General features: G+C 46.0%; 1 protein-coding gene and 2 pseudogenes across 1 annotated transcript; 2 read left to right on the top strand and 1 right to left on the bottom strand.

Annotated features, from left to right (window-relative positions):
* On the top strand, window positions 807-2,593 carry LOC8070731 (annotated as a pseudogene).
* Window positions 3,787-5,606, bottom strand: LOC8070730 (annotated as a pseudogene).
* LOC8070729 (eukaryotic translation initiation factor 1A) lies at window positions 8,241-9,097 on the top strand. The gene has a single exon (XM_002437772.2). The coding sequence runs from the start codon at window positions 8,388-8,390 to the stop codon at window positions 8,820-8,822; it is 435 nt and encodes a 144-aa protein (XP_002437817.1). The 5' UTR covers window positions 8,241-8,387; the 3' UTR covers window positions 8,823-9,097.

The following is a 15,719-nucleotide window of genomic DNA, read 5'->3' as shown; positions in this document are numbered from 1 at the left end:
GCTTGTCTCTGTAGAAAATTAACAATTGCAATCTCATTAGAATACCCGCCTCTGTTAACGATCTAGAGGCAGTGCCCCAAAGAAGTTTGCCTTTGTTAATCAGGTTGCCTATCTCGAGAAATCGATTTTTTAGTAGCACAAGTCCAAACCCAACCTATTGCCATCCTCACTCCCTTGCTTAGTAAAGCACAATATGGTTATGGATACACCTCCCCACCCCCCCACCCCCCACCCCCATAATCTCTTTTCAACTCCTCCTAAACGCTCTTCTACACTGTGATTGGTAGTTTGCTATATCGCCACCTTTCTCACCGTCCCATTACTGCCAATTGTCGGACAATCACCTTGCAATTCCCTCTATATTAGGTCGGTAGATAAAGGTCCTTCAAAATCCCTAAATCCTAATCCTCTACACATTGGTATTGGGCAAATTTCTAGACTAACGGTGTGTACCAGTAGATACCATATATGAACGGTGTCTCTAAACAAAATTTATCATATCATAAAGTACTAATATTTATAATGTACGGAAAATATACTAGATTATTATAATCTTGGAACATAATTTCAAGATCAATATAAAATTATAAACCTAGTTAAATATAAATATATTTTGTATGTGAATTTTCCTTGGAAGATGTCGTTTGGCTAATAAGCTATGACAGAAAATATTATTAGCTGATTTATTGTGAGAGAAAAATACTGCTGAACCACTGACAGATTCGGCCGATAAGCCTAAACGAACAAGGCTAGGCAACAAAAGGGACCCACACTGACAGTGACAGCACCAGGAAGCTCTACTCCCAACCACCCTGGCCTTCGTCTCCAATCGATACAATGGTGGGCAAGAAGTCGCCGGCAGCAGGTGAAACCGATGTGTAATGTGCTTTGATCATACTCCCTGCTGGCTGCCTGGTTCTTGCATAGCCAGATTATCCGTACGATGAGCTCCAGCGTGCGAGTTCTCAACGTCACCCATGTCCTCCCGGATCAAAATCGAGCTGCGCTGTACTCGCCGTCGCCGCAGCAGCTTCTCCCCGACGACGACAGCATCATGAAGCTGTCGTTCATGGACTCCCTGTTCGTCGACAGGATCATGCCGATGCGGCGGCTGTTCTTGTACGAGGGCCCCGGCGTCCCGCCCTTCCCGGACCTCGTCGGCTCCCTGCAGTCCTCCCTCGCCACCGTGCTCGCCATCTTCTTCCCTCTCGCAGGGAAGCTCACCTACCGCCCATCACCCGGCGGTGACGTCGTCGTGGACTGCTCGCCGGCCGCGGTGTCGCCAGGCGTCAAGTTCGTGGAGGCCGAGTACGCCGGCAGCATCGACGACATGCGCCGCGTGGCCAGTGCCAGTAGCGACGGCGACGAGGGCGACAGGGACGCGCTGACGGAGCTCGGGCCCGAGCTGGACGCGAGGCAGCTGCCGGCCCCGGTGATAGCGGTGCAGGTCACCAGGCCGGGCGTCGGCGGCGGGCGCGCTGTGGTGGTCGCGGTGGCCATCCACCACGCCGTGGCTGACGGCCACTCCGTGTGGCAGTTCATGAGGGCGTGGACAGCCGTGGCGCGGACGGAGCAGGGCTCGGCGGCCATGGCGCGCCTCGTGCCGCCGACGTTTGACCGGACGACGGTGATTCGGTACCCCGAAGCTGACGAGCTCGCCTCCAAGATCTTGCGCGCGATTGCGCCGGCGCTGCCTGTGGTAATCGCTGCCACTACTGCACCTATTCGATATCGATCCTCTTCGTTACATGGTTGTGTATGAACAATCTTCTGAAGCAGGTTTTGAGTGATAATCGAGCAGGTGAGATCGCCGTCGTCGTGCTCGCCGCCGGACCGGTCGAGGAGGAGCTTTCTGATCCACGCCGACGAGATCCAGTCGGTGAAGCAGCAGATACGGGCACAAACAGAGACCGCCGTCGCCGAGCAGCTGGAGACACCTCCAACTCCAAGCACCTACGTCGCGGTGTCGTCCCTGGTGTGGACATCCATCGTGCGCGCCAAGTCCCGAGCCCCGCACCTCGCCGTCGCCGGCGACGACGCCTACTACTACTTTCTGGTGGCCGTGGACTACCGCCGCCGGCGCCGCCTCGGCCCTGAGGTCAACGAGCGGTACTTCGGCAACTGCGTCGTGCCGTGCGTGGCCAGAGCCGCCGCGCGCGACCTGTGCGGCGGCGACGACGCCGGGCTCGGGATCGCGCGCGCAGCCGGAGGACCCGGTGCGCGCCATGGAGAGCTGGCTGGACTCGTTGCTCGCGGCTCCGAAGGAGAGGTTCACGTTCACGGGGTCGTCCAACAGGTTCATGGCGTACGAGACGGACTTCGGGTGGGGCGCGCCGAGCCGGGTGGAGCTCGTGTCGCTCTTCGCCACGGAGCTGGTGCTGCTGGTGGGCGCGGAGGACGGCGGCGTGCAGGTCACCGTGACGCTCGATCCAGTGCAGATGGAGGGCTTCGCGTCCAACCTCCTGCGGGTAGCACGTAGCAGGGCGAGGGAACGAGGTATATAGTTGGGGGGTCCTTGACTGCTGAATGCTGATTGATATTCGCATTCAATAATGTGTGCTGTCCAGAAATAAATACATATCTCGTTTTCTAAGGGAACAATTTTTAAAAAAAATTAATTAAAAATATATCGAATAATATCAATATTTGTATCTGTGAATAAGTATATTATAAAAGTATATTTTTAGAATGGAGCGATCAAAAAATAAACATGGTAAGTTGGCATGCTTTATTTAAATCTAATAGATCAAATCATAGTTGACAACTCAGTATTCCTCAGTGCATAAAAAAATCGTTATGAATTTTATTCATGGTAATTGGTGAACCCTACGATGGATCCAGTTAACACGGAGCCACAAGCATTCGGGTTGGCAGTTCCATTTATGATTTATCTAGCAACCAATGTGCCTTGTCGCGCACTGAGGCTGCTCTTGGGATGGCCATGAGCTACCACAGGTGTGTGGTTGATTCACTCTAGTGATCCTCCACTTCTGAACCTCATCGGCAACAGGATATACCCATACACCCCATCCAAAGTTTCCTGGCAACGAACCATTTACCTAAGCTTAGTTGACAAATGAACCACATCTTATGGACAGTGATGATGCACCAAATAATCCTTAAGCCAGAACTTGAGGTCCTCAAGTCTCTCGAAAAACCATACCCTTGTGAACAAACACTTTCTCACTAAGCTTAGTTGACATTGAACCACATCTAAAAAATGCTTTTTTATTTTATCTCTTAATACGTCCTAAAATTTCTAGAATACACTCTATATTATAGGATGGAGAAAATAGTAATTTAGAATACACTATATTATAGGGCAGAGTGAATAGTAAACAAATTAAGGCCCTGTTTAGTTCCCCACCCAAAAATTTTTCATCCATCCCATCGAATCTTTAGACACATACATGGAACATTAAATGTAGATAAAAAAATAAACTAATTACACAGTTTAGTTGAGAATCGCGAGACGAATCTTTTAAGCCTAGTTACTCCCTGATTAGCCTTAAGTGCTACAGTAACCCACATATGCTAATGATAGATTAATTATGCTTAATAAATTTGTCTTGCAGTTTCCTGACGAGCTATGTAATTTGTTTTTTTATTAGTCTGTAAAAACCCCTCCCGACATCCTTCCGACACATTCGATGTGACACCCAAAAAATTTTCGTTACCAATCTAAACAGGCCCTAAAGGGAGAAAAAGGGAAACAAGTAATTCAGACGTTGATAAGAGAGTTCATTTGCTAATCCCATAAGAGTATCAGTCTACCAATGAGAAGAGTCATTCCAAACCGTCCAACTGCGACAAGAAGTTGGCCTCGAAGCCGTCCATGCATCCCCGGTCAAGCACCACGGACACCTGCACTGCGCCGTCCGGCGCCCGCCGACCACCGCCACGAACTCCCTGACGAACACCGCCGCGAGCTCCACCCGGCTCGGCTTGCCCCAGCCAAAGTCCGTCTCGTACGCGGCGAACCGGTGGGACGACCCTATCTGCACGAACCTGTCCGGCGGGACCGCCCGGTAGCACTCCAGCCACCGGTCGACGTCGCCCAGCGGGTCCTCAAGCTGCTCCCGGACCGCCTCCCGCACCGCCGACGCGGCGCGCGCGAGCGCGCCCACGCCGCCGTCCCTGAGCTCGCCCATCGTGGCCCTCGCGTAGCACAGCTTGACGCAGTTGCCCAAGAACGCGGCGGGCATGGGCGGGCGCAGGCGCGCGCGGCAGTCCGCGGTGAACAGGAGGTAGGCGTCGTCGTCGGCGCCGCTTAGCGCGTTCTTTCTTGGCGCGCACGCCGGACGTCCAGACCAGGGACGCCACGGCGGCGTAGGTGGTCGGGGGCTTCGGTACGGTGCTCGGTGGTACGCCGTCGCCGTCGGCGAGATTGCCATTGCTCTGCGGTGAAATGCGCTGCTTCAGCGATCGGATCTGCCTGGCGCTGAGCAGGTAGGTTCTTCTCCCTTGGAGCGTCGTGTCCGGTTTCGGGAATGCGTTCATCTGTTCAGACGACGATGTGATTGCAACGCGGATTATTGCATGCAAATTTGCAAACTGCTATAAGAAAATTGAAGTGAACTGAGATTCCAAGGCAGCCAAATTTGACATCTTAAAAAGTACACACAAATTTCTCTCTTTTTGTTTCAGGGTCGTCTCAACTCTGAAGCAACTTGATCCTCGTTGTCTTCTTGTGTGGCAGCGAGTGATCAGGAACAATGATTCAGATTTGAGAAGACTTTACTGTGCCAACTTGATTCGATCAAAATGATTGAGAAATGTGTTGTCCGGTGTCCTCATTATCCACGGCGATTAATAATGAAAAAAAAAAAGAAACTGATCTAGCTCGGCACCGCAACACTGACAGTCAAACACGCTGAATTGACGGAGCAACTCACCATCGGCAATGCCGGCGCGAAGATACGCAGGAACGTGCGCGACACCGCCTCTGCCTTGGGGTGGCGGTTGATCACCGCGCGGTCGAACACCGGCGGCAGGAATCCCGGCAAGGCCGGCGAGCCGCCCCGCGCCGCGGCAGCCCACGCTCGGATGAACTCCCACAGCGCCTGGCCGTCGCCCACTCCATGGCACATGGACACGCCGGCCACCACGGCTCCGATGCCGCCTCCGTCGTCCGTGTCCGCGGGCCTCGTCACTTGCACGGCCAGCGCGGGGACCGGCAGCGCGGTGACCACGAGAGTGGGCACGAGCTGCGCGTACGCCTCGGCGTCGCTGGCAAGGCGGCGCATGTCGTCGGTGGTGCCGGCGTACTCGGCCTCGACGAACCTGACGCCCTGGGAGACGGCGCTCGGGGAGCAGTCGATGACGACGTCCTCCGACGGCGAGGAGACCGCGAGGTGGCCGGCGAGCGGGGTGAAGACGGCGAGGGTGGCGGCCAAGGAGGACTGCAGCGTGCGGAGCAGGGCAGGGAAGGGCGGCAGGTCGTCGCCCTCGTAGAAGAAGAGGCGCCGCATCGGCTGGTAGGGAAGGAACATGGTGTCGAGGAGCGAGAGCTTGATGGCGTGGTCGTCGTCGTTGTTGGGCAGAGGATTGGAGGTTTCAGGGGACCGGACATGGGTGGCGTTGAGAACTCGGACGCGGGAGCCCATGCTGGTGGTGGTGCCGCGAAAAGCCGAGAAGCAGTGCGTCAGTGTGCTTGTGGTTTTTTAGTAGAGGTGGATGAACATGCTGTTGGATCCTTCAAGTAGAGGATTGAACTGTTTTTTATTGAAAAGTTCCAGCAAAAGAGCCTGATAGTGCTCACTGCTCAGACCTTATAGTTGCGAACAGAAACAAAAACAAAGGGAAAATAAAAACTTGACATAGTCTCCCTAGCTAAATGGTAGCCAGAGAACACTCAATGGCTTCATTTGCCAACGTCTGTCTGGGACAACATAGCTACATAGCTACATCTTGCATAGCCTGATAGCCATGTCAGGTTCTTCTAACCATCCTCGTGTCAGCTTCTAATCATCCTCGTGTCTATTTTGGACCGGAAAGAGATCACTTAATAAATACATTAAGAAGTCAAATAGACGATTTCATAGATTTGGGACCCAGGTGAGATGAACGCCATGATTGGCTCATCCTGGCTTTGCAGAATTGCAGTGCAGCGGCCTTTTGTTCAAACAGCAAGAAAGATCACTAATCCAGTCTCATGCTGCACCTGCCGAAGGGAAGAATTCCTGGTGACGGTCGGCGATGTACTCCATCCACCGCGGGCTCTTGTCGAACGCGAGCGCTTCTTCGTAACCCATCGCCAAGAACTCCTCGACGATGTCCGGGATCGTGCGCGGGGGCTCCGGCGCCGCAGCGTCACGGCGGCACGCGGCGGCGGCGGCGGCGGGTGCAGCCGGGCACCGGCACACGGGGCAGGTCAGCTTCACCCTCAGCCACTTGTCCACGCACGCGGCGTGGAAACGGTGCCCGCACGGCGCGACCCGGCTCCACGGCCGCGCCGCCGGCTCGTCCGGCGCCTCCCCACCGTCCTGCAGGCAGACCGGGCAGCAGTCGTCGGCCGGCGCCTCGGCCGCCTCCAGCGCCGCGATCGCCGCCTCGGACGCCGCTGCGGGAGGCGCGTGCACGGGGAAGGGGTCGTCGTCGTCGTCGGGCATGAAGTCGTCGTCGTCGTCACCTTGCGTCGACCAGAAATCGTCATCGTCGTCTGTCGACCGGTAATCGTAATCGTCATCGTCGTCGGACTCGGACGTAAAGCAGTCCTCGTCCTCCCCTTGCCACGGCTGCTGGTGAAGGAAATCGTCATCGTCGTCGCCACCTTGGTCTGGTTGCTGGTCGAGGAAATCGTCGTCCTCGCCGTCCACCGCCGCGCCAAACGTCTCCATTGATCGAGGGGCGGGCGGCCGGGCGGCCGGCAAACGAAAAGGCCGGTCGGGGCGATTGATTGATTCTGGTCCATACGGATCCGTTCGTGGGGGGATTTATGGTCATGGGGCCTGGAGGTGTCCGTGTCGGGATAGGAATAGGAAATCGGATCGGAACCGGCCCATATGCAGGTACTCCTAGCCTCAAACATTTATGTATTTTATTTATTTATTCACTTGTTGAGGAGTCACATAGTTTTAAACTTATAGTGTTATTAGTAATAACAAAATGTAGAAAATAGTTTCCATATTGCATTTCTAAATAAATTTATTATAAAAATATATATATCGCTATCAATCTGACGATAATTATTACACATATATGTACTTTTTATATATACGTAGTTAATTTTTTTAAAAAAAATCTGACGATAATTATTAGTCCCTCCGTCTCACAAATAAATGCATTTCTTTGACTAGTACGATTCATGTTTGACTATTTATATTATTTAAATTTTTTATGCAGATAATAAAATAAATAAATCATTATAAAAATATACCTAACAATAAAATAAGTCATAAAAAATAATATTTATTAATTTTTTAAATAAGACAAATGATCAAACATGAATCATAGAAGTCAAAGAAATGTGTTTTATTTGTGGGACGGAGGGAGTACATATTATAAATATGTGTATTTTTTTATATATGCCTAGTTATGTTTTTAAATAACTCCTCATAAAGCTTTGTGTGTACTTCCTCCGTTCCAAAATAAGTGACGTTTGTGTTTTTCGAGAAATAACTTTAACTAAATATATAGTAAAGACATTAATATTTATAATACATAATTAGTATCAATCTTTAGATTTAGTTTTTTAACAAATTTATTTAGAGATATAAATATTACATGTATTTTATATAAATCGAGTCAAAGTTGTAGTACGAAAATCCAAAACAGACACTGTTTTTGGACGGAGGGTGTTGGACTAGTTTGAGGCCTTGTTTACTTCCAAAAACTTTTGCAAAATGTGAATAGTAACACTTTCGTTTGTATTTGATAAATATTGTCTAATTATAGACTAACTAGGCTCAAAAGATTCGTCTCGTCAATTCCGACCAAACTGTGTAATTAGTTTTTATTTCCATCTATATTTAATACTCCATACATACGTCTAAAGATTCGATGTGACGGAGAATCTGAAAAGTTTTGTAAAATTTTTTAGAACTAAACAAGGCATGAGATGGAGTCTGTTTTTGTTTTGAGAGGCAGAGATGGACCCGTTGTTGAAAAGGCACGCGGAGTGCCTTATCCAGAAGACCCCGCTCTCCCTATCCCAGCGGTCCACGCCGCCCAACCCTAGATCCAACGAACCATACGCCTCCACCCCTCCTCCCCACGCGTTCACCCTATAAACTCGCCGCCGCCGGCCGCACCACCCTCCTCCAAACACAACACACCCACGAACCGCAACCCGCACCGTTCCCTTTCCCCACCTCGATCTCGCGCGCTAGGGTTTCGTCTCGCCGCCGCCGCCGCCGCCGCCGCCGCTCTCGCCCTCCTCCGCGAAGATGCCGAAGAACAAGGGTAAGGGAGGCAAGAACCGGAAGAGGGGAAAGAACGAGGCCGACGACGACAAGCGCGAGCTCGTCTTCAAGGAAGACGGGCAGGAGTACGCGCAGGTGACCCGGATGCTCGGCAACGGGCGGTGCGAGGCCATCTGCGTCGATGGCACGCGCCGCCTCTGCCACATCCGGGGCAAGATGCACAAGAAGGTCTGGATCGCGGCCGGGGACATCGTCCTCGTCGGCCTCCGCGACTACCAGGACGACAAGGCTGACGTCATCCTCAAGTACATGAACGACGAGGCGCGTCTGCTCAAGGCCTACGGGGAGCTCCCCGAGACGCTCAGGCTCAACGAGGGCGTCGACGTCGATGGGCCCGAGGACGGCGAGGAGGGCAGCGACTACATCCAGTTCGAGGACGAGGACATCGACAAGATCTAAGAAATCTTTTTCTCCTTGCGGGGCTACTCTATTATTGTGTGACTTTGTGTTCTAGTATGTGGTGGTATGGTTTAGGCTGGGCTGGCTGTTGTGGATTAGCTATCCTGCCTGCGTGGATCACAATCCTGCCTGAGTGATCTTGTAATAGGATCGAGGTGGTTAAATAATCGCGGATAATTTCGTTTTTAATCTGGTACATGCTGTTACAGGATGTTCTATACTAAGTTGTTATTGTTCTGGATTGTGTTCTATTATATTGATTGATTTGCCAAGTAGATCCAGTGTTTATTGAGTCCAATGTTTTTGGAAATCTATCATACTATTTGATTCATGAATTCATACAAAAGCAGGGTTTATTTGCCTTCCTTTTTATGATACACAGTTTGCAGGGGTGAACGAGGGGCTGCTGTTTGTGGTGTGATGCCTGCTTGTGTTAACCTGTTCATGTGAACAAGAACTCTTAAGTGTTTGGGGTACACTGGATCAGGAATTGCCACCCTCGTTTGTGGAGAAATATGTTTTTGTTTTGTCGTGCTTGTTCTTGTGCCCTTTTGTTTGTCTTTGTTTTTTATGAGGTAGGATTCAGTGACGTCTGACTTGGCGTTGGACTGGCTATGCTATAATCTGCCTGGTTATGAGCTCCCCCTCAAGTTCTCCATTGGCAGCAGCACCACCTCCTCTCACAGGTATGAAATTTCAAGGGGTTTAAGGTCTATTAGGTGATGAATGGTTCAACATGTTTACACACATTTATCTGTGTGTGTGTGCTTGTGTTCTCACCAGTCTACTAGGGTGCTCATTTGCCTGCATTCTGTGATTCTTGTTTATCTGTGAGCTGGCTGTCACACCCATGGCCACTGGTGAGATCAACCTGATTACGGGACTTGTAATAAATAACTGACTACATGAGCAATCGCAGGGATAATTGGAGGAAGAGGATCTCGATGGGGAGGAGGAAGATTTGCTTCCTTTCCTCTGTTTGTCTTATATTTTTCTGTTCTGTTTGATGCTTCATTCCCTGATGCTGTAGTCTAGACCTTAGGCTTCCTCTTCAGATGTTGTTTGGACCAATACTCTCAACAGCCCATGAATTCACTGGTTTGTCTCTTCTTTTCCACTTGTATAGGCGCTGATTGGTTGATTAATTAGGTGTTGCTCTTTCATGCTACAATCATGTGATGATCACATTGTTGGTATGTGATGTAGGAACCGAAGGTTCTGTTAAAGTACTGTCCACAGTGCCAAGGACAATTGCGTGCCAGAGTCGTGAACCTGAGGAGGTGAAGGTGATGCACTGAGGGGTTGGAAGTTAGAATCGGTGGGTGGAGAGAAGAGACTGTGTCACTGGATGATGGGCGGTTGTTGCAAGCTGCATGGATTCGTCAGTACCTGGACCAGCAAGAGGAGGTATAGATGAATGAACAAGTAAATTTATCACTTGAATTGAGTCATCTCTTAGGGGGTGTTTGGGACTGCTCCACGAACTCTGCTCCATAAACTCCGTCGTGGAGTAGCTCCACAAAAAACTGGAGTTCGTGGAGTACCTCTTTAGGTGCTCTCACAACTCCACCCTTTTTTCTCGAACTGAGTGCGTGAAGCTGAAACCGTTTGGCTAAAAAACGTAGAGCGGAGCTGAAAAACGTGGAGCAGAGCAGTCCCAAACACCCCCCTTAGTACTCTATATTATGTTTTTTTGTCTGCTTGTTTATTCTGTAATTGTATCGTTCTGAATACTTCTCTGAGGTTGTACTGAACTTCTCATGGATACTAAGAGCCTCTACCTCATGAACCTGTGCAACTTGCAGTTTAGAAGACAAACAATTTATTTGTTGTGCTAGTCTAAGTAGCCCAATGTTTTTATTATTTGGAAAAGAAAAACTCAGAAATGGTTATGCAAGATGGAACTGTTGTTCACTGAGAAATCTGTTTCACAACGATTCAAGTCTTTTCTTATCTCTTTTGCTCACGGTTTATCTTTTGTTTCAATCCGTTAACTATCCTCACCGCAGTTTCAGTACATGGTCTCCAATGTGTAGTTTTTTGTAGGGTGAGGTAATACCCTGTGGTGAGGATAGTTAACACTTAACAGATTGAAACAAAAGTTATTTTTTTTTGTAAAGCGTGAGGTAATACCCAGAAAGCATACGAGCTTTTCCAAGTTCCAAGCTGGGGAACAACCCACATGAATGGGAAATTATGAAAACATGTCTGTCACCGGTCACTTAGCGGTGTCAATGTATCAGAGAGATTATTGCAGTAAAATATAAATATACGGCTGATATGGGCATTGCATTGCATGTACCCAACATTGGAATATCCTATGCATACAATTTCACAACCAATTGAATGATTCCTCTACCACTTCATCAATTTTTTTGTTAGCTGTTATTCCTTTTCCTTTATTTTAATACCATGTTTATTGATATATAATTGTATAATTTTTCTTTTGGATGTCACTGATGTTAGGAGGAGGATGCAAATTCCAATGATTCCTCTACATGGGAAGATCACTCCTTACAAAGTTTTGAAGTTGTCAGCACAAGGCCAAATAGGCGTTAGAGCAAGGTAACCTTGCTCATTGTATTACTGGCATTCATGTTGTAACTATGACACATGTCGTCTACTAGTTTTTAATACATGGCCCTGACAAGTTTTTGGAAGTTTTACATAGTTGATAACACTGATCTATTTATGATTCCCTCCCACACTTTACAGCTGCAAAAAAGAATTCCAAGCATGGAAGCCTGAACCGACATATAAGCCATCCTGCCAATTCTGTATCTTCAAATTCTGAAACTGCAAATGTCCAGGGTGTTAAGAATGATTTAGAGGCAACTGGGGAAAAAAATCTGCGAGTATAGGCAATGTTGATGAAGGATCTGGTTTTAAAAAGGCTATTCCTAGGATGTCGATAGAACTTATACAAAGGATAGAACTTATACAAAGGAGGTAGATGAAGAGGTGGCAGAGCTTGATAGCATGTTCTTTGAAGTTTGAAGACTCATCTGCTTGGGAGGCTGTGGCTCCAGAAATCTTGAAACACCAACAAATAGAGAAATTATCACATGATGGTTGTGGCCATCTTCTTGGAAACATAGATGATATATGGAAGGTCCAAGTGCTTTTTCCCTTTTTTCTTCATAGTGGTGGGACATGTTTCATGTTAGATTTGCGCTTTTACTATGCACTATTTTCTAGCCTTTTTTTTTGCTCAACTACAGGGAGACTATGGTAAAATGTGAAAAGCTGTTCTACAAAAGTTGTCATAAACTTGGTTGGGAAACACCAAAGTTGTCATAAACTTGGTTGGGAAACACCAAAGTATAATAAAATATTCCCTCCATTCCAAATTATTAGTCATTCTAAGAATTTTGGAGAGTCATCAAGTTTGGTCAAAATTATAGAGAAAATTACAAAGATTTATGGCATCAAATAGATACTATGAAAATATAATTAATAAAGATTCTAATGATACTTAGTTGACACCATAAATGTTATTATGTTATCATATAAATTTGGTCGAACTTAAGATGGTTTGACTCTCTAAGATTATTTGAATGCCTTATCATCATTTCGGATGGAGCATCTGAGAGAGATGGCAAACTTGTATCTGAGAGAGATTGCAAATTTGTATATTCTGTTAATGCGTTGCAGGGAGCTACTGGCCGTGGTATAAAATCCAGTTACATGAACTAGATGAAGGATATTGATCTGTCCAGGTTATAACTTTTCTGTTTGTATGATAATGCTTCTTACAAATAATTTGATTCAGCTAATTATTATTCTATTATGGCACTTCTCTCCATGATAATAATTATCATTTTTTGTACATGGTACACTGAGATATCAGTGCATAGCAAATCAAATAGAATGTTATCTCTTCTTATCTAAAATGCCATTATTAAACCGGATTTATGAACAGGAAGCACAAAGTCGAGTTGCAGCTTTTGCTCTGTACAGAGCCACACCCATCACTTATTTTAAGATGGCAAGAAGGTCGGAGCTATTGGTTTAGGTTTTCTTATGTGATTACTTGAGTATCTTAATGGGTCTTTTTTGAGCTACAAATTGCATGTTTTCATAAAACTGGTGAATTGTCGTCAACATCAAGGGTGCTGGATAATGAGGATAGCCGAAGATATGGTTTTGTAGATATGTTATTGAATATAGATGCAGATACAATTCCTTCATTTAAATAGAAGATTCTTCTGCTGGTGGCATATCCGTAGATTCTGGTAAATACTGAAGGCGGCAGATCTGTGAATGAGAAGAGACAGACTACGGCCGTGTTTAGTTCATCCGGAAAACCAAAAAGTTTTCAAGATTTCCCGTCACATCAAATATTATGCCACATGCATGAAACGTTAAATATAGACGAAAACAAAAACTAATTACACAGTTTAGCTGTAAATCACGAGACGAATCTTTTGATCCTAGTTAGTCCATGATTGGATAATATTTGTCACAAACAAACGAAAGTGCTACAGTACCAAAAACTTTTCATTTTTCGCAACTAAACAAGGCCTACCATGATGAGTTGTATGGGTATGTTTTCAAACCATTTATACATAATTTCAGATTTCAGAATAATGTCACAAGAAATCTTGCTTGTGGATGATTATCTTTTCCCCTTCCAAAACATGCAGTCATCCATGACAGACATACAAGGCAATCAATCAAAATTTCGCTCACGGCACGGCCACTTAATCGACTGAGATCTGATGGTTGAGATGTCGGTGGCCTTATTCTTTTTTTTCTCATGGGTGCATATGTTTAATGTAACAGTGTGAGTGTCGTGTGGTGTGTGCCATTTAGACTCTCTTCGATAATGCAATGATATGCATCTTCTCTTTTTATTTGAAAAAAAAGGACATAAATAGCCTTGCTACAACTCGATGTCGTAGTTCGATTAGGGCATGTTGAGAACCTCTCACATGGAAATGGCTGGTTGGTTTCCATCTGATTACTGGCCTTGTATATACAAAATGGTCATGATAATTACTGATACGGCATATAAAATTTAAACATTCGTATATTCCAATTCGAATGAATGAATTAAACAGATCGCCCCAACTCAATCAATCCCGTTGCCAATTAACAATCTAATGTGAGTGGCGCCCTCTTTTCGGACAAACCCCATAACTTCAGCATCAATCCATTCTCACACTGAGTTTCCCATCAGAAAATTTAGCTTTCCTTATAGTACGCAACTCTAAAATGAAATGTTGCACGCGAATTTGCTATGAAAAATCAAATCCTAACAAGTATGACAGGCTTTTGAAAGAAGACATAAATACTTTTTTGAGTATTTATACTTTTTTGAGTATTTATACCTTGCTGCCATTGGAGAACAGCAAAATTGAAACATAGTTGAAGCACCAGAAAATGGATTGCCGATGTAGCTAAAATTCAGGAGATGCGGGATTAGCTCAATTAAAGCATAGGCAACAACTGACAACATCATTTGGTTCCCTTGACATCTCCCCTTTCCTTATCAGTGTAGGCAGGAATCAATGGAGCAAGCATAATCAAACAAACAAAAGCAAGCCCTGAAGAGTGAAGACGCTATGAACACGGTCTGTAACTGCATCCCAACGGTGAAGTTGCCTACCACCGTTGAACTAGACGATTTGTCCTCGTCGACATAATGTTGCCGTCAATTATTGAAACATAAAAAGAACAGTGCCATCTAAAGAGTTAAGGCAGAATCAACTTGGTATTGTCTGAACAATGCCGTTTAATTAAGGAGTTACAACAGAATGAACTTGGTGCTGTCTGACTTTGACACTTATGCAAAATGACATGAAACTTTGCATTTCCATTAACCTCATAAACTCCAATATATGCAGGTCAGTGTAGATGATTCTTATAGAACTGCCTAATTATATTGTCTCTTCATTCATCGAGAATGCTTGACTATTGCAACAATATTCTTAATTTTAACATGGATATGACAGTAGAACAATTGACAAAGAATCTAATATTCATTAACTAGGATTGAAGGAAATAAAGTCTAATTGCAGTCAATCCAGTCTGTAAATCTAAGTGTAATTGTCTATTGAAATCAAAGCGTCAAAAAGACAAAGTCCTGAAGGTCAATACTTACTTCTGAGGCTCAAGTCATTCCAAAAAATAGTGCCTAAGCCCTTTGAACAACAACACCCCAAAGACACCTCCAACAAAGGGCTTAGACACTGACTGTAGCTGTTGATCAGCTACAAGAACCCAGTCTTCAGAATTACCTTTGGCACCATTATAAGTCACTTCATTTACTCAAAACAAGAATTCAGCATGATAATGTTTTATTTGAGGAAACAGTCAAAGCACATTAGCCTAAAAACTTATGCAAAATTGTACTTCAATTGTTGCATAAATGGTTAAACTTAATTCCCATGGAGGCACAACTAAAATTGTGATAGCATCAAAAGTTTAAAGTACATGGAAATTTAAATATGCAAAAGGTCGTAGACGGCAAGGAAACATATGTAGAAGTCTAATGGTAATATTGGGAACATCAGCCTTGCAGAGAAGCGCACAATCAAACTTCAGACAACAGGAGATACAATCAGGGTTTTGTTTGCAAAGTCTCAAGACTTCACCAACAAATGGTGAGAGGACACATTAACACTAACATGCTATTTCTACATAAAACTATGCTAATCTCTCTTAGACTCATTTAACAGTGAGGTATTCATCCATAGGTTCAAGTTAGGATGAGCTGCAATGCTAAAAGCTGGCAAGCTAATCATTTTTAGGCCTTGTTTAGTTCACACCAAAATCCAAAAAGTTTTCAAGATTCTCTGTCACATCGAATCTTACGGCACATGCATGAAGCATTAAATATAGATGAAAATAAAAACTAATCACACAGTTTGACTGTAAATCGCGAGATGAATC

The sequence above is a fragment of the Sorghum bicolor genome, chromosome 10, assembly GCF_000003195.3.
Source record: "Sorghum bicolor cultivar BTx623 chromosome 10, Sorghum_bicolor_NCBIv3, whole genome shotgun sequence".
NCBI lineage: Eukaryota > Viridiplantae > Streptophyta > Magnoliopsida > Poales > Poaceae > Sorghum > Sorghum bicolor.
This window is presented reverse-complemented; position numbering and strand designations above follow the sequence as displayed.